A 19,207-nucleotide genomic window follows, 5' to 3' on the forward strand; every position below is an offset into this window, starting at 1 on the left:
GGCCTCTGAGCTTGTGGAGGGACCAAGTGGGAAAATTGGGTACAGGAAAAAAAAGGTGAGTCTATAGGCGGTGGGGAGCCGGGATGGACTTCGGTTTTGGTTGAGCTCTTGGGGGGGGGGGGGTATGATTGCTGTGGTCTGTAGCTTTCTCCTCTTTATCGAGGGCGGGGGTTTCTTTCCCTAAATATCTGTGGTTGGGCTCTTGAAATAAATGACGAATTAACAAGGATGAAGAATAATAGATGCTTGCAAAATTAACCGTTTGTCTTCAGGAATTAAATCGCGTTGGTGGTTAAGTCAATGAAAGGAATGGTTTTGAAAGTCATAGATGTTGGCTCTTTGGGTGCTGGGTGCATTAGTTTTAACCAGGTGGTTTGTGTTTAGCACCTAATCACTTTGAAACATTTGTAGAATGATCTTGGTTGATAGTCTTCCTACTGAGCTTAAATGGTCTTCCTATTAATGCACATTCATTAAGCTACACACAGTATCTCTCTTACCCAAGCCAACTTGACTAGACTTATTAGCTATTGGAAGTCATTAATTGTATTGGGGTGTGGGACCCAGGCAGTCAAAATAGCCAGTATTGGTGTGTTAAGAGCCTGCTTTCCTTTCTGTAGGTTCACAACTGATGCTGGGGTCTTTTGTTTAATGTCCTAGCTAGTAGGGATCTGGAAACCCCTGCACATACATACCTATTGGTTTGCCTTTTGATTCTTGCTCTGTTAATATCATGTTCCCCCTGCCCCCCCCTAGCTTTTTTAATAGGGTAGACATTGGGTCCTTGGTCAGTGTTTGCTATATTGCTTCTCTATTTGTGCCTTACACATAATCATCTTGATCAATAGGTAGGTAAATTCATTCTGAATTAGTTCTCCCACTGAATTAGCGCTTGGCACCTGGCACTTTGGTCTGTAGGAAAATTTCTATCTAGTTTCTGGACTTCCCTTCTATCTCAGGGGTGAGTGTGCCGCTTTTCTCACCAAGATATAAACTTGTAGGATTAGAAACAATTATAAAAAATTATTGAAGAAGAAAATCTAGTTTAAGAGACTGTATGTGAAGTGTCTCCAACTCAAACCCTTTGCAGGGCCACCTTTTGGATTTGTAGGTCTATTAAAGAATGACAGTTTTGCATGAGGTAAAACGCTCTGGTTTATTATAAATTTGATTAATCGCTTATTCAAAATTCTAAGCGATGAACATATCAGTAAAATTACAAAATTGAGGGGACAGCAAAACACAGAACTAAACCTTACAAAACATTAAAAACTAACTTTACAAACATAATAAAACACGAGGAAAGGCTGGGAAAAGAAATACAAGAGGAAACAATTATGGTAAACAAAAATTTATAAATCTTTCCTCTTGGCTAAGTTTTAATAATAATAATATTCTCATTTATAGCTTAAAGAGACATATGATCAAGAAAAAGTTTTATTTTACTTTTGTGATTATGATAAACATACTGAGGGCCTCAAAATTGTACCTGGTGGGCCGCATGTGGCCCCTGGGCCATCAGTTTGAGACCACTGATCTATATCTATATGTCTTGCAAACCTATCTGGTTTGGTGTACTTGAGGATTGGCTTTGCCTACCCTGGACAAGGGGGAGTCTGGATGGAAGGTTTCTGTTGCAGATAATTATAGCCAGGGCAGAAGTAAGGTATACGCAAACTAGGTATGTGCCTAGAACCCAGATGGCTAGGAGGCAGCCTCTAGTATGTCAATTTGGGCTTCTGGGCAGACTTTCGTAACTTTATCAAAGCATGCTTCTGCTGAGTACTACCTCATTAGTTTAGGTCTGTGGCCTTGTCACAAACCATGTGGCTATGCACTTCTCCCTTAATATTCGCTGCGATAGGTGATTAACAGACCCGCAAATACATAAAAACCGCAAATAACTTTTTCATATGTTTGCTGTTTTCTATTAAAAACCATCGTGAATATGGTGAAACCGTGAGTAACATGGCGGGAGACCTGGCCTGTTCTGAAGGAGTGGCAAAACACGGTGAAGAAAGTGCCGGGGAATCGACGATTTTGCTCTGTAAACACTTGGAATCGGCGATTTCTCTATGCAAACTGATGTAATTTGGGGGGAGGAGCCAAAACCACAAATGATCGAAACTGCAATTGCTGAACCCGCGAATACAGAAAACATAGAAACATAGAAACATAGAAAGATGACGGCAGAAAAGGGCTACAGCCCATCAAGTCTGCCCACTCTACTGACCCACCCCATTAAGTCTGGGTGCTGATGACTTAGTTTCTTAGCTCGACCCTCGTAGTGATCCCACGTGGATGTCCCATTTATTCTTAAAGTCGAGCACGCTGGTGGCCTTGATCACCTGCACCGGGAGTTTGTTCCAGTGATCCACCACCCTTTCTGTGAAGAAGTACTTCCTGGTGTCACCATTAAAGTTCCCTCCTCTGAGTTTGAGCGCGTGCCCCCTTGTGACCGAGGGTCCTTTGGGAAAGAAGATGTCGTCTTCCACCTCGACACGTCCTGTGACATATTTAAATGTCTCAATCATGTCTCCCCTTTCCCTGCGCTCCTCTAGAGTATAGAGGTGCAATTTGCCCAGTCTTTCTTCGTATGAGAGACCCTTGAGTCCGGAGACCATTCTAGTGGCCATCCGCTGGACCGACTCGGCTCGAAGCACATCTTTACGGTAATGTGGCCTCCAGAATTGCACACAGTACTCCAGATGAGGTCTCACCATGGTTCTGTAAAGTGGCATTATGACTTCAGGCTTGCGGCTGACGAAGCTTCTCTTGATACATCCCATCATTTGCCTTGCCTTGGATGAGGCCTTCTCTACTTGTTTGGCAGCCTTCAGCAACTTAACTTTTTCATATGGTTGTTTTCTATTAAAACCCATCATGAAAATGGTGAAACCGCGAATAACATGGTGGGAGACCTGGTCTGCTCTGAAGAAGAGGCAAAATACAGTGAAGAAAATGCTAGGAATCAGATTTCTCTATGCAAGCTAAAAACTGCGAATGATCGAAACAGCAACTGCTGAACCCACGAATATGGGGGGGGGGAGGAAAGTGTACAACTATTTCGATGAGAAATCAGAAATATCAGAAATGCGGGCCACAAGTGAGCAGCAACCAGCGTGTCTGTAGTAAAGACTTGCTGTTTGCTTTTTACGCACGTCTCCAAATTAATGTGCAGAGTTGTCGTTGGATCTGACTGCTGTGGGGCCAGCCTGAGCGGTTAGCCTGGGCTCACCATCAAGAGCCAGTATGCATGGGGTATAGGTGGCTGTATGTTTAAAATCCTTTTCTCCCTTTTACCATTCAATAGGGCCCAGGATTATCTTTTCTAATCTCCCTTATCACAAGAGATGCCGCTTGCAAGTGAGAGTGAGGAACGCATTAAAAAATTCAAGAATAAAGGCAAAAATACAGCGGTGAGTATTCAGGTCTTTACTGCTTGTCTGAAGGTCAGACCTGAAGCTTTTTTAGCCTGGATAACTGCTTAAGATTTCATTTAAATCTGAAACGTATTTTTTTAATGCTAATTTGAATAGCACTCAAAACAATGCATTCATGCTCTGCTTTTAGCTGCTATGTAATAATCTAAGACCGATAAACACAACTGTAACCCTTGTTGCATGTCCATTTCCGAAACAACAAAACCCTTCTTGATGTCTAGCCCTAGACTTATTTAATGCCTTCGTCTGGCCTTTTATCCCTTAAGCCAGTGGTTCTTAAACCTGTCCTGGGGGACCCCCCCCAGCCAGTTGGATTTTCAAGATATCCCTAATGCTCTCTACTTGTACCTCTTTTCTGGAACTCTCAAAGACTGGGTCTGGTCAGGACTATGCAAAAACTTAAACTGTCTATTCCTTCCCTTAAAGCAGGAGTATCAAAAGTCCCTCCTCGAGGGCTGCAATCCAGTCGGGTTTTCAGGATTTCCTCAATGAATATGCATGAGATCTATTTGCATGCACTGCTTTTATTGTATGCTAATAGATCTCATGCATATTCATTGGGGAAATCCTGAAAACCCGACTGGATTGCGGCCCTTGAGGAGGTACTTTGACACCCCTGCCTTAAAGATACTGTTTCTATTGGTAAACTAGGAAAATCCTATGCATTTAAACTAACGGAACATGTGGTATGATGTAAAGCATGCAACATAACACGTGTTGGCGTAAGAGAGCCCAGATTACACAGGGCCTAAGGTGGTGGTCTAGAACTCCTGCGGTCATAAACCCCATTGTTGCTACTCTATCATTAACACTGCTTTTGCACTATCCCCAGCCGCCCAGACAAGGCATAGAACTCTGGTCCTTCACATGTACTGCAATATGTGATCAAAAGATTTTGATATAAATATCAATTATTCCAAAAGCCAAATTATCAATCTTGTGTATGTTTATTTGAACGAAATATCAAATAATTCAATGCGTTTAACAATAGTAATTTTGGGGGGGACAAATAACAACCATTTAAACAATAAAAACATACAATCTTATCTATAGTTAATCTTATCTATAGCATGCTCAGAAGAATGTGTTCCTTCCAGGGAGGAGCCCTATTGGAGAACCCACCACCTAATCACTGCATATGTGTCGCTGATTGAAAACGAATTCCGATGCCGTTTGAATTACTTGCGATTGCAGTGCTTATTATCTGACTTAAACTAGATCAAAACTTTAGCTCAAAAATTAGGTGCTTGTCCCTGGGAGGAACATTTTTCTGAGCATATGTGAGATTGATATTTATATCAAAATCTCTTCAGCACATGTATTTCTCATTTTCATGTCTCATTTAATCTTTTGCCTGGAACAAGATATCCTTCACATGTTCTGCCATTGAGCCACCAGCCTGGCCATAAAAAGGTTGGTGAGAGAATGCCCTTAAAGGTAACCAGTTATGCTCTTTCCATGAGTCTATCGACAGTAAACTAACTGCTGGAAGATGTTGGTATAAATTTTACTTGGCAAATTTGTCTGCTGCTCCATCATAACCAGGTCATGCACACATATCTGTTCCTTTCTGGTATATCAACTAGCATGAGCCCAGTGTAAATGTGTGGTTTTTTGTTTTTTTTACATCGCACCAGGAGCTGAGGCGACGCAGGATGGAGGTGAGCGTAGAGCTTCGGAAGGCAAGGAAAGATGAACAGATCCTGAAGCGGAGGAATGTCATAAGCCTTCCGGATGAGAGCCTGACTCCAGACCACACAGGCACGAATGAGTCGGTAAGCCTTTGACAGGGGAACTGCACAGCAGGAAGTAACTAGGAAAAGTTCAGTGTTGCCTTGTGGTCTAAGGCTCCACTTTGTCTCCTGTACTGGCAATGCTCCATGGAAGCTAGTGCTCGTTCTTTGAGCTGTGGTTTAATTATGCTGAGATGACTCTTCCTGGTGTGCCTGGATTTACTGGCATTTGCATATGGGTACTTTAGTGGAGAGTATATAGCATTGATAAAGGCATATGCAGCACTGTACAATTTGACATTTAATGCAGTCCCTGCTCAGAAGAGCTTACAATCTAACCTAGACAGACGTGACATAATAGGGTTAGGGATGCAGAACCCAAGGTGAGAGGAGTTAGAAGCTGAAAGCAGTGTCAAAGATGTGGACTTAACTTGGGCCTTGAACACTACCAGCAACAGAGCCCACTGTAGGGATTCAGGCAGTTTGTTCCAAGCTTTTGGTGCAACAAGATAGAAAGGACAGTCTGGCGTTGGCAGAGAAGGGCACAGATAGGAGGGACTTACCAGCGGAGCTCACAGGGGAAACATAGGGGGAGATAAGTGGCGATAGTGATGGGCAACTTAAGTGTATGTGGATGTTTTAGAAATGTTTATTTCTTTCCTTTCCTATTTTCTAATGGAGCTTCTTTTTTAAATATGATTTTTAAGCTGTGATGTAAACCGCTTTGATCCTTTTTGGCTTTATAGGCGGTATAGAAAGATTTTAATATACATAAATATAAACATTTGTAGGTCAGTAAGAAGAATTTGAAAGTACCAGGTTATTAAACTAAGCTTGTCCCTTTATTTTTTCCCAGATATATCCAAAGTAGACTTCAGTGGCAGGGGAATGACACAATAGCACAGATCAAGTGAGAAGTGACTGTAAAATGCCAACATACTATGGGTCACTCTTGCTGCCCATATAATTGACTTTCAAAAGTTGAGGGTAATTCTGTTGAGCAGATTTTCATGAGACCGGCAGTTGAGAATAAGGAGCAAATTTTTCCCCATCCCCCACAGGAATTCAATTTCCCTGTCCCCTGCCCCATTCCTGTAGGCTCTGCCTTAAATGCACAAGCCTCAAACACTTATGATTTTAAAGTGTCTGAGGCTTGTGTAGATGACGGAGCTTAGGCATTGGTGGAATAAGGCATTATGACATCACAATCTGAGCTCTAGAATGTTGCTACTTAGGATTTGAAAGGGTTTGAGGCTTGTGCAGATGAGGATGGAGCTCCCAGGAATGGCATAGGGACAGGAAAAGAACTCACTAGGATTGGGGAAATGAGTTCCTGCAGGGATAGGGATAAATTTGTCCCCATGTCATTCTCTAGTTAGAAGAATAGTATAGAAGATTGAATAAATAATGTGAAAAGTTTCAGCTTCTGATAACCTGAGCTGGTATTGTGACATCATAATGCCTCATTCCACCAATAAGAGCCAACCTCATCAGTGATGTCACAATGGCTTGATTGTCCTTTACTTGGCTCACATTTACTACATGTCTCCCTCCGTATTCGCTGTGATGAGGGATTAACAGCTCTGAATACAGAAAACACAAAACTCATGTTTGCTGTTTTCTATTAAACCATCGTGAATATGGTGGAAACCACGAATAACATGGTGGGAGACCTGGCCTGTTCCTGAAGGAGAGGCAAAACATGGTGAAAGTGCTGGGAATCGGCTATTTTTCTCTGTAAACGCTTGGAATCAGCAATTTCTCTATTCAAGCTGATGTAATTGGGGGGGGGGGGGGGGAGGAGCAAGCAAGCTTAAACTGCGAATAATCAAAATTGTGAATACAGAGGGAGAAGTGTACATTTTGATTTCTAGAGTGGTGCAGTATAGAGAATGACACGGACAAATTTTTCCCCTGTCCTCACGAGTTTTGTCACTGTCCGTCCCATTCCTGTAAGCTCTGCCTTAATCACACAAGCCTCTTAACACATGATTTGTAGTGTTTTGAGGCTTGTGCAGATGAGGATGGGACAGGAAAACTTGCCAGGATAGAAATTTGTACCTGTCATCCTCTACTGCACAGCTCTCCCTGTGCATGTACAAAACTGAGCATGTGCGGCAGGAGGAGGCCAGTGTGATAACCAGCACTTGGGACAGTGCTACAGGCAGGAGCAAATGAGAGAGGGGAGTTATTTGCCACCAGAGGACACTTGCAGTTGGTAGGGTTTGGAGATTCAGCCATAATGAGGGTACAAGAATTTTGGGTGGGCCTGAAACAAAATTGAAGAAAAACAGAACTCCATATTAAGTGATAGGACAGAACCATTTATACCTAAAATAGATTAACACAAGTTAATAAAAATATAATATGTCAGCTTGTGTACACCAACTGTCAGTGGCATAGCCATGGGTGGGCCTGGGCTCACCCAATTTAGAGTGGGCCAGAGGGCTTTACAACTTGTTTTGTACCTGAGGTAACCAAGGGTGAAGTAACTTGTTCAAGGTCATGGGAGTGCTTAAGTAGATTTAAATTCTGGCTTGCTGCTAACAAGCACTAGGCTAGTGTATTGCAAACTGTCCCACCATGAGATTCTGGGTGTGCCGTGAGGCACTGGCACCTGACTACCTACAGCAGTGGTTTCCAAACCTGTCCTGGGGACCCCCAGCCAGTCAGGTTTTCAAGATATCCCTAATGAATATGCATGAGAGAGATTTGCATATCCTGTAGGCAGTCAGCCAGTACTGGCACCTCCCCTCATCTCTGCACCTCCCCCCCCTCCACTGGCATACCAAGCTCGGGGCCCCATCTGGAGGGCCTCTGTGCATGCACAGATGTTGACGTGATGTCACATGCCTAGAAGTCCTCCAGCCAGTGCTCTGAGTTTAGTGAGCCGCGGCTTGAATTAAGTTTGAGACACTGCACTAGGCTATGCTTTTATCCATGAGTACTATTTGAAAATGGTTAGCAATTTTAATACGCCACCTACTGGTGGAGGTGGAAATGGAACAACTTTAAAAAAAAAATGCTTGAGATAAGAGGATAATGTTGTAAAAACACCAACCTTTTGGTTCATTTACAATGGGCAGGATTGTTGCTTAGACCAGTGGTTCCCAACCCTCTCCTGGAGGACCACCAGGCCAGTCGGGTTTTCAAGGTAGCCCTAATGAATATGCTTGAGAGAGATTTGCATATAATGGAGGTGCCAGGCATGCAAATCTGCTCCATGCATATTCATTATGGCTAGCCTGAAAACCCGACTGGCCTGGTGGTCCTCCAGGACAGGGTTGGGAACCACTGGCTTAGACCACAATTCCAGCAATGGGGAAATGAGGCCTGTGCCAGACAAAATTGCTACAATAGGCTAGGATGGCCTGGAGTAGACTTCAACAACTCTAGTAGGGCCAATCAGTAGCGTATTAAAGGGGGGGGGGTTGGTCCACCTCTGGCGCCATCACTCATCCTCTTCTCCACCCCCCACCACACGTGTGCCCTTACCTTTCCCTCGTACCTCTTTAATTTTCCCAGCGTGAGCAGTATCGCCCACTTGCTGCCTGCGTCTGCTCTCAACGTTGCTTCTGTGCCTAGGAAGTGATCTCGGAGGGAGGGCAGCAAATTCATGATGCTGCTCACACCAGGAAACTTTGGGGTATGTGGAGAAGAGCAGGGGAGGGCATAGCCATTCTCACTACGCTACCGGGGCCAATGCAGGGCAGGCCAATGTCTGAGCCTTGAACATGGCAAGGGTGGGTCAGGATCACGTAGGCGGGTGGTGGGCTCTTTATTTGGGGAGGGGAGGATGCCTTTAAAGTGGAACTTAGTGGGTAAAACATTCTTACTATTCCTCAGTCATGAAGTGAAAGTGACCTTTGAGCAGACTTGGACCAGGCAGGTCTCTCTGCCGTCATTTACTGAGTTTCATAGGTAGACTTGACTAAAGTGACATGCTGGCAGGCAGCCTATTGAACGGTGAGGTAGGTGACTTGGCTGAATTTTAAAACTTCTTGTCGTTCGTACAGGCAGTGCCACTCACACTTGAAGAAATAGTTGAAGGCGTAAAGTCATCGGATATTGCATTGCAACTGAGAGCTACACAGGCAGCCAGGTATCTGGGCAGGGTATAGCCCTGAAATTGCTGCTTGACTATTGGGTTTAAAATGTAATTTGGGCATTGATGGGCCGATTTGGGAAAAACTGCCCTAAGCTAGGTGGTGGTAGGCACCCTACTGCTGCCCAACTTAATTGGTTTACGCATTAATTGGCTGCACCAACTAAAACTCCATAGAGTGCAGTTATGCCTACAGAAGCACCTTTTAATGACCAACACTACTGTAGGTATGGTTAATGCCAGATGTGATCTTAAGCATCATAAGGTGCCTCCGTGGATCCGATTCTCATATGAAAAGCAGGCACCAGAAATCACTGGCCTAGCTTTCACGTAGCCACGATTCTGTAAACTGTGCCATTGCATGACAAATGCAATTGGCAGCCACCAATAACTGTACTGTTTACAGAATCCAGGTCTGAATGCCCCATGTCCCATGTCGAGCAGTGATGTGCTCCCCCCCTCTCAGCATCACTGTTTCCTATTTATTGCTGAAAAAGGAACTAAGTGGGGAATGAGACAGTACATGTCAACCTTGTTGGAGGGGGGATGGATTAAATTTATAGTGGAGTTCCTGTAACATACTTTCTACTACCTTCAGTGCCATATATAGACTGTTCAGTCATTTTTCAATATCATAATATCTAAAATCTGTAATCCACAAGGCCACCACCCTGTGTAAGAGGTGGAATCTCTATGGCGTTCAGTCCCCTATAATTAACTCAAAACCTCAGGGTACTGAGGCAGCTGCTAGACAAATACCGTAGGCTTCTTCTGAAAATCTTAAGGGGCGTTGGTATCGAATAAGCTTGCCTTCCTCTGTAGAAGGCACAAATGCTGAGTGGTCTTGGTGGCTTCATGTTGTCAGAGTTCTCAAGTAGTTTCATATTAGATCTTGGGCTGCGTTGAAAATATAAAATACTGTGGGCTGTCTTAAGCATTATCAAGTAGGGTTTAATCTGCTTAGGCCCTCAACTGCTTTTTGTAAAATCTGTTTCACTTATCATAAAAAAAAACAACCCAGCATAATCGCAAATTTTTAAAATATATCCTCTATCGGAAGTCTTAACTTTTACAGTCTGTATCCTGCAAATGACACTAACTCTCGTAGTTGCAACCTAAAGATAGACCATGGAAGTCTGCCCGGTACGATGTCCCAGAAATACCAAAGATGACAACAATTTAACCACAAATGTATCGTGCATGTGGCTATTGGGCAGACTAGACGGACCGTTCTGGTCTTTATCTGTTGCCATTATTATGTTACTATCAACTCGCCAAGGCCTGCCTGGAGTGAGTGGGTTTCTTAAACCCTCCCCATGAGGACACAAATGAGTACTTTGAGGGAGGCGTGAAAGTTCTTATCATTCTGCTTTATCTGCTGTCTGTCTCAGGACAGACCTGGAATAGGGGTAACATGCTATCCATGGACTGAGGCTACCTCGTCTGCTGTTAAGATTCCAGCTGGTGCTGTTCCACATGTTGCCTGATGCTATTGGCTGTCGTGGACTATTTGTGTAAATGTGTCTCCTAGAGAAAATATTCCTTGATATTCGCCCACAGCTCGGTGTGCATCTGTATTGATCAGCTTCCATTGTAGCAATGATTATGGAATGTAGAACTTATGTTCTCAATTTTTTTTTTTTTTTTTTTTCAACAATACAAACTTAAGTATCAAATACAAAATTATAAGTTAACTTTTCTTCCTTTCATCTATGAAAAGAGTCGCAAGTAAACAAGCAATTACTGCCCTCTAGTATAGTATTAATAATATATTCACATACCATTACAACCTAAACCCAAACTATTTAACCCACCAAAGTAATATTTACCCAAGTATCTGACTTCATTGAAACAACAAATGTTCTGCACCCTAACCAAACAGGCTTCCGTAAATATCATAATACTGAATATTCCATGATCGGCTTAACAAACAACATCCAATATTTTCATGATCTTTTACTCGGTCGACTCGAGTCAATAGGCATTTGTGATCAAGTCCTTGACTGGTTCACTTCATACCTTTCTAATCGAATCTCTTCAGTTAAGTTTAATAATGAATATTCCACTCCCTACTCTACATCCTTTGGCATCCCTCAAGGTTCTATTTTATCACCACTTATTTACCATTTTTCTTTCCCCATTGTTGAGTCTTTGCCAATCTATTGGTTTTGCCGCCTTTTCTTATGCTGATGATATCCAATTAATGTTCTCTTTTGATCCCGAAAACCAGGAAGACATATTGTCTATAAATAAAAAACTTGATCTAGTTCATAATTGGTTAAACTTGAATAAATTGGCATTAAATATCAATAAAACAAAAATTATGATCTATAATTGGAAAAACGATTTAACTCTCAAATCCCCATTTATTCTAAACAATAATCCCTTAGAGATTGTTCATAATCTAAAAATTCTGGGAGTTATAATCGATGATAAACTGATTTTCCATGAACATATCAATAATATAGTTAAATCTTGTTTCTACAAACTGCGACTAAGATCCATCGCTAAATTTTTGGAACCTAAATCTCGTAACATTCTCATCCATTCTTTAGTTATAACAAAGATAGATTATTGTAATTCTCTATTAATTAACATCACTCAAAGAAACAACGTCTTCAAATTATCCAAAATACCGCTATTAAATTGATTTACAATGCAAAGAAATTTGATCACGTTACTCCTTTATTGATCGATGCCCATTGGCTTCCTATAAGCCACCGTATTTTATACAAGGTTTTACTGCTTATATTTAAAACTTTAATTTACAATGAGCCTCAGTTTATATCAAGAATGTTAATGCCGTACAATCCCACTCGCTCTTTAAGATCATCTTCCCAAAATTTATTAGTCATACCCTCTTTGAAAACAATAGGAACAAGAAGAGCAGATATGTTCTCTGTCATGGGCCCACAATGGTGGAATTCTCTTCCACAATTCATTGCAATCGAAAGATTTACATTCTTTTAAAAAAATCTTTGAAAACACACCTTTTTAAAGACGCTTTTAATTCTTAATTTTTTACTTTTTCTTAGCATTTTAACTTTTAATCCATCCCTTTCCCTTATGCTTTTTTCCCTATTTGTTTTCCAAACTAAGACAAATGTAAATTTTTCCCTTTCTTTCCCTCCACCTCAAGTTTGTCCTGTCTTAAACTAATGTCATTGAGTTTTAATATTGTATATCTATATTTTGTTTTATATTGTACATCGCTTTGTAAACAGATTCAGCGATAAATCAAATGTTAATAAACCTTGAACCTTGAAACCTTGAACCTTCACCCCTAGGGGTCAGGAGGTAACAGATCTTTTAAGCATTCAGCTCAGTCTAATCTGTTTCTGAAGTGCTAGATTTCCTTCCAAGATTTATATTTAGACCATACTTTCTGAAACGCAAAAAAAAAAAAATTTGTTAGTTACATGGCAGTTAGCTTAGACATATTATAGACAAATTTAACCTTATCTTGAACTATCATAATGGGTAAATCTTCCCCCCCCATATGCAGCTATTACCAAACCAATCAATTTCCTTTGATGTATTGGTATCGCTGATATAATATTTAGCAAACAAAGTTCCTTATCTTATGCATCTGAAGGCCCAACACCCCAGATACAAAGGTCATACCTGATCCCATAACTGTATCCTAAAATGGAAACAAGAACAAAATGAAGTGTTTGCGTAAAACCACCTTCCACATATAGTAAACTTGTAGTATGGATAAGCGTAATTTGCTATTGAAGCTTAAACAGAGCCTTCTGCCTGACCTAATCTTTTTGTGCTCTTGTTTTGCTTGTCTGTACAGGAAAATGCTCTCCCGTGAGAGGAGCCCACCTCTGAATGATATTATTGATGCAGGAATTATCCCCAAGCTAGTCGAGTTCCTGGGCAGGAATGACAGCAACGCTTTACAGTTTGAAGCTGCCTGGGCACTAACCAACATTGCCTCTGGCACCTCAGACCAGACCAAAGCGGTGGTTGACGGAGGAGCTGTTCCAGCATTCGTCATGCTCTTGTCCTCTCCACACTTGTACATCAGTGAGCAAGCCGTATGGGCCCTGGGCAATATAGCTGGTAAGGTCACAATTTGGGGACTCTTAAGGGGACGTAGATGGTGGTGCTGGGCTTCCTGCCTACTATTTTTCAAAAAATACAAAATCCAAGTGCCAACTTGACCAGAAAATATGTAAGTTGTTTAGTCATCTCTTTGCCAGAAACCACTGACAACGGATATTGAGGGTTTAAAATCTCTTAATTCCCTTTTAACAGAGGGTCTCGGGAAAACAACGCAATTGGCTAACAAGATCCAATGTGGAAACCATGAGAATAAAACTTAGTGGCTTGCTGTTATGTTTATTCACTAATCTTGCTCCAGGAATGCTCAACATTATATCAACATGGCCATGCCATCTGGGGCTGCTTCAGGGGCATATAAGGTATCATCTTAACATTTAAGTGTTTTTAAAACTTAATGCTCACATCAAAGAGGATTAAAACAATCAAATACCAAAATAAAACCAAAGAACGGTCATGGACACAGTTTAAAGTCCTACTTGTAGGAATGTAGTCACTTAGCCAACGTTGCATTCTTTGTAGACTCACCCAGCTGGTGGTAAAATCCAACTCTGACCAACTGGTAATTCAATATCAAATATATTTAACTACGAAGCCATAAAAGCATAAATTAAAAAGACAATCCCAACAGGGAATCTGGAAGCTGCACTTGCCAACATCTTAAAACCCAAGCTGCAGTATAGTGAATCTAATGCTTTTGATAGCAAATCCTACCTTTTGCTCATGAGGGCTTCAAAGTTTCCTATATGGGAGCTTTGTCTGAAGTAACTGCCCAATAAACTAAGGACCTTTAACAACCACAAAAGCTGAGCTCTGAGCCTTTTCTCCCAGGTTTACATGTTAACATTGGTGATTATGCATCATTGACTTTTACCAAAATTTGATCCAAAAGGATCTTACCTTCATTCCTCAGGTTCTTCGGTTGCTTCTTGAGTGAAATGGCAAGTCTTAGACTGGATGATGCTAAACTTTAAACCCTTAATTTTTTTTTTTAAAGGGTAAATCTGGGGAAGCTACAGACCAAGGAGTCCAACATCAGTGTTAAGGGAAAATAGTAGAAACTATATAAACTTAAACACTTTTTTATAACTGGGCCAACTCCAACATGACTTTTTTTGATGACTGTATTTCCTTGCCCTTGTGTGAATAGGTAAAGATGAAGCCAGCCGATTTGCTTTTCTACTTTTTTTGTAAATAAGCATGTTCACATGTTCAAATTTATGTACAGTTTGATCATTCAGGTGCTGAAGGATCTGAAAGCAAACGTGTGTTTGGATTAATTTAACTTAATAGTGCTACAGATCTTTCGGAAGTTTTAAACTTACTAATGCCTTAAATATCTATACTAGTTAATATCTTCCTTAATGATAGGAAGAAACATCTTAGAACTGCAACCTCCATGCTAATGGTGAATTGCTAGTTTAAATCGCTGGCTAGAACAGTGTTATAGCCATAGGGGGACTTTGGAGAACCCTGCCACCCCCACCCCTTAGGCTTGGGGGGGGGGGAGGCAGCTCCTCCAGAACTTCAGTATCATGTTACCTTTGCTGGTGGGGATGCTGAGGCCCTGCCAGCCAAAATAGTACTGCTGGTGCTTTCAAGGCAGAAATCAGCAGTATGTCTTGAGCTACCAACTTTTGCCTTAAAGTAGCATGCAGGGGTGTGGAAACACTATTTGGCTGGCATCTATGCCAGCAAAAGTATGGTATGCTTGGGTGTGGGGCGGTGAGGAGGAAGGCACGATGCATTGTACCATGCCACCAAAAGTAGAGGACTGGCTCCATCCCTAGGTTAGAATGCTTTTACTATAGACTCCTAAACTAAGCCTTAAGCTTATATACCACATCATCTCCACAGAAGTGGAGCTCGACACAGTTTACAAAGCTTAAAAATATAGGAAGAGAGAGGAGAAAGATTTACAAGAGCATATGAATAGAGGGGATGTAGGCAGGAGAAGAGATGTTAAATGTTAGAGAAAAGCCAGGTTTGCAGTTGTTTTCGGAATAGTTGGAGGGAGCCTAGGTTCCGCAGCGGGATAGTGAGATCGTTCCAAAGGCCTGTGATTTTGGAGAGGAGGGATCTTCCCATTTTGCCAGCATGGAGGATGCTGAGTAGAGGGGAAGGATAGTTTATATCTGTGAGCAGATCTGGTGGTAGCTGGCGTCCGGACGAGGAAGGATAGATGGATTAGGGGCAGAAGGATGCCGTGAATGATCTTGAAGGCCAGGCACGAGCATTTGAAATGAATTCTGGAAAGTACTGGGAGCCAGTGAAGATTGGTAAGTAGTGGGAAGATGTGATCAAATTTGCGTTTAGCAAAAATCAGCTTGGCTGCAGTATTCTGGATAAGCTGGAGTCTGCGAAGACTGTTTTTTGTTAGGCATAAATAAATGGCATTGCAGTAATCGAGTTTGGATAGGATAATGGATTGTACAAGGACGGTGAAATGTTTTTGGTGAAAGTAGGATCTTACTTTCCTCAGCATGTGGAGGCTGAAAAAACATGACTTTGCCAAGGAATTCAGGTGATCGTTGAGGGAGAGGGAGGAATCGATAGTGATGCCGAGGACCTTGCTTGAGAATTCAAGGTGCAGAGCAGGGCCTGTGGGCAGGTGTACTAATTTTGGGCTGAGCCAGAGTAATTTTGTATGATTCATTTAATTTCATCTGTACAGAGAGGGACCAGGCGTGAAGTCTCATTATGCATGAAGTGATATTCTCTTGGAGGTTTGAGGTTCTGGTCTGTTTCGATGAGGATAAGTATATCGTCTGCATATGTGTATATAGTTTCAAGGGGGGATAGTTTGAGGAGCTTCAGGGAGGTCATATACACGTTGAAGAGAATAGGGGATAGGGGGGAGCCCTGTGGGACACCACAGGATGGTGTCCACAGAGCGGATTTGGAGCCGTTTGTGTTGACAATGTAGGAACGGGCGCGAAGGAAGTTTGAGAACCACTTTAGGACAAAGGAGTCTATTCCTATCTCAGACAGTTGGTAGATTAGTATGTCATGGTGCACGATGTCAAAAGCCGCGGAGAGATCGAACTGTAGAAGAACAGCAAATTTGTTTCGAGCGTGTAGTTGTTGCACCTTTGAAATTAAGGAAACTAGGAGAGACTCGGTGCTGAAATTGGGTCTAAATCCGTATTGGTAGTGTTGGAGAATGGAGAATCTTTCTAGGTAAGAGGAGAGCTGAGTAGCAACTATGGTCTCTAGAAGTTTTGTCAAAAGAGGGATGTTTGCTATGGGGCGGTAGTTCGATGGTAAGGAAGGGTCAAGATCGGCTTTTTTCAGAAGAGGGGATAAGGCAATGTGTCCCATTTCTGTGGAGAACAGGCCCGATAGTAAAACTTTATTTATAAGGTTGGTAAGGGGAAGAGATGGCCTGCGCAGGGATGTTTTCGTAAAGGTAGGAGGGGAAAGGGTCTAGGATGCACTTGCAGGATTTAAGTTTGAGGCAAAGTTTAGAGATCTGGGTATTGGATACGGGTTCGAAAGTAGTCCATGATCTGTCAGCAGGGATAGGGTCAGTCATTCGGAGGAAGAGAGTTGTAAGAGATAGCTGGGGGGAGCGAACTCTTTATGGTAGTGATCTTCTCGTTGAAAAATTTGGCTAGGTCATTTGGGGATGGGAGGGAGGGAGAGGGGGAGGAGTCGTTTTTAGAAGTTAGGTTTCGCCAGATGTGGAACAGTGTACTGTTTTGGTTTTTTGACTCCTGTTTTCTAGACCACTTGGGGCTAGATCAGGGATCTCAAAGTCCCTCCTTGAGGGTCGCAATCCATTCGGGTTTTCAGGATTTCCCCAATGAATTTGCATTGAAAACAGTGCATGCACATGGATCTCATGCAGATTCATTGGGGAAATCAAGAAAACACGACTGGATTGTGGCACTCAAGGAGGGACTTTGAGATCCTTAGGCTAGATGCACTAAGTGTCTGATCATCTTAACAACTCATTAAACTGGTTTGACCCAACGCCCAAAATGGCTCACTTTTCCCCCCCCCCCCCATGCAGTCCTACATTCTGATTCTGGCATGCAAATTAGGTCATTAATATTAAAACCAGGCATCTCATCGATGTCCTAAAATTCCATGCCAGAATAGGGGTCAGTATACCAACACCCCCACACACATTTTATTTCTATGGACACAAGATGTTGTGCCCATAGGAAAAAAATGCCCCCTCCTGAATGACCTAGTATGAAAAAATCAGCAGGAGGGATGGCCACTCCCTCCTGCTGCCATAAACACCCCCCCACATATCGTAACCTTAAGCTCCTCCCCATGCATCCCAGGATGCTCAAAGGGAAAGGTTCACCATTTTGAAGTGGCAGGCCTGCGAGCAGGAGGGACTAGGCATCCCTCCCCTCTAAACAAATATGAGGGAGGTTTGGAGGAAGGGAGCATTCCTCCTACCTATTTTGGTATCGGGTCATCAGAGGAAGGGGTGGCTCGCATTTTTCTAATGGAGACAGATATGCATGTGTTACACACATCTGTGCCCATAAAAAATAGGCTTCCTGCACTGAACAGCTGAGTGCCAGGAGGCTGCTTCAGGGCTTCCCCTGCAGCTCAGCTGTTTGGGATTCTCTGCACATGTGAGTCGGTTTTCCAGCGACTGGTGGGGTGGGATTAGGGCAGACATCCAACTCAACTCATTTGCATGGGAAGCCTTTCGAGCATGGATCATTGTTTGGAAATTGATCAACAATGATCTGCACGGTCTTAACACATCTAGCCCTTAATCTCTTAAAGGTCAGTCTTCCCTCTAAGCCCCTAGTGGCCATTGACATGGTAAGGAAAGGGTGAATGCTTGGCATACAACAGGAAAAAATTATCCTACTTAGACTTATCTGACCTTTCAACTGAAAACTAGGCCCTAGGGTGGCTGCTTCTGTTTGGTGATCAATTTGGCTAACGTCATGATTATTATGCCAAGCTTGTAAATTGTGACCAGGACAATTGGGCACAAATACCAATGTATCCCTTGGGATAGGGTTACCATTTTTCAGGCTGCGATATTCTGGAGACATGGCCCCTCACCATTCTGCCCAGCCTCTCCCAGTTCAGCCTCCAGCCCCAAAAACCTCTCCTTCCCCAACAAGCTCTGGCCACATCTGGAGGGCCTGGAGCATGCACAGATGTGATTATTTGCACATGCTCAGATGCAGCCAGAGCTTGTCAGGGCTTTCCAAAACCCAGACATTGCCGGGTTTTGGAAAGTCTGTTCAGGACCCCGGCCAGTAATCTAAAAAGGACACATACAGGTTTTCCCGGATGTCTGGTAACGCCACCTTGGGATAAGATGACCTTGTTACAAAACTTGGTAGGATCACAGAATTATGTAGCAATGAGGATTAAAATGGAGACAACTATCAAATGGAAGTTTATAGATTACTTGCAAAGGAAAACTCTTCTAGTAAGTGCTGTTTTTAACAGGCTTTCTTCCATTCTGCTTTCTTCATGGCTATAAGTTTTGCCTGCACACCGCTCAATATTGACTTATTCAAAAGTAATGCAATGCTTGTGGATGTTTTATGACTGAGATGCAACACTAACTCGAAGTGATCTAACTCGAATATCTCCGTCTAGGTGATGGTCCTATGTACAGAGATTCACTGATCGACTGCAATGTGATCCCACCTCTTCTGTCCCTAGTGACGCCGCAGACACCTGTAAATATTTTTTTTACCTATCGGATAATGTTTACTGCTTTCCACTGCAAACCGCGCTCTTAGTACGGCAATGCCTCTTATTTCTGGACAGACTGGCTGCCCGTGGCGGTCCTGGCAGCTGTACTTCTAGGACTGGATTCTGCAAACTGTCGACATCAGCGGCGATTGCTGCCTACAAAA

The 19,207-nt window shown here is 42.6% G+C and overlaps 1 protein-coding gene across 1 annotated transcript in view; it reads left to right on the top strand.

Annotated features, from left to right (window-relative positions):
- The window catches only part of KPNA7 (karyopherin subunit alpha 7), a 32,534-nt gene continuing 13,327 nt past the window's right edge, over positions 1–19,207 (top strand). The window contains exons 1-6 of the mRNA XM_033962684.1: positions 1–55; positions 3,314–3,419; positions 5,081–5,218; positions 9,193–9,278; positions 13,084–13,352; positions 18,945–19,027. Coding sequence (XP_033818575.1) covers positions 3,354–3,419; positions 5,081–5,218; positions 9,193–9,278; positions 13,084–13,352; positions 18,945–19,027 — 642 coding nt within the window. The 5' untranslated portion in view covers positions 1–55; positions 3,314–3,353. The remainder of the gene's footprint in view (positions 56–3,313; positions 3,420–5,080; positions 5,219–9,192; positions 9,279–13,083; positions 13,353–18,944; positions 19,028–19,207) is intronic.

The sequence above is a fragment of the Geotrypetes seraphini genome, chromosome 11 (genome assembly GCF_902459505.1).
Source record: "Geotrypetes seraphini chromosome 11, aGeoSer1.1, whole genome shotgun sequence".
NCBI lineage: Eukaryota > Metazoa > Chordata > Amphibia > Gymnophiona > Dermophiidae > Geotrypetes > Geotrypetes seraphini.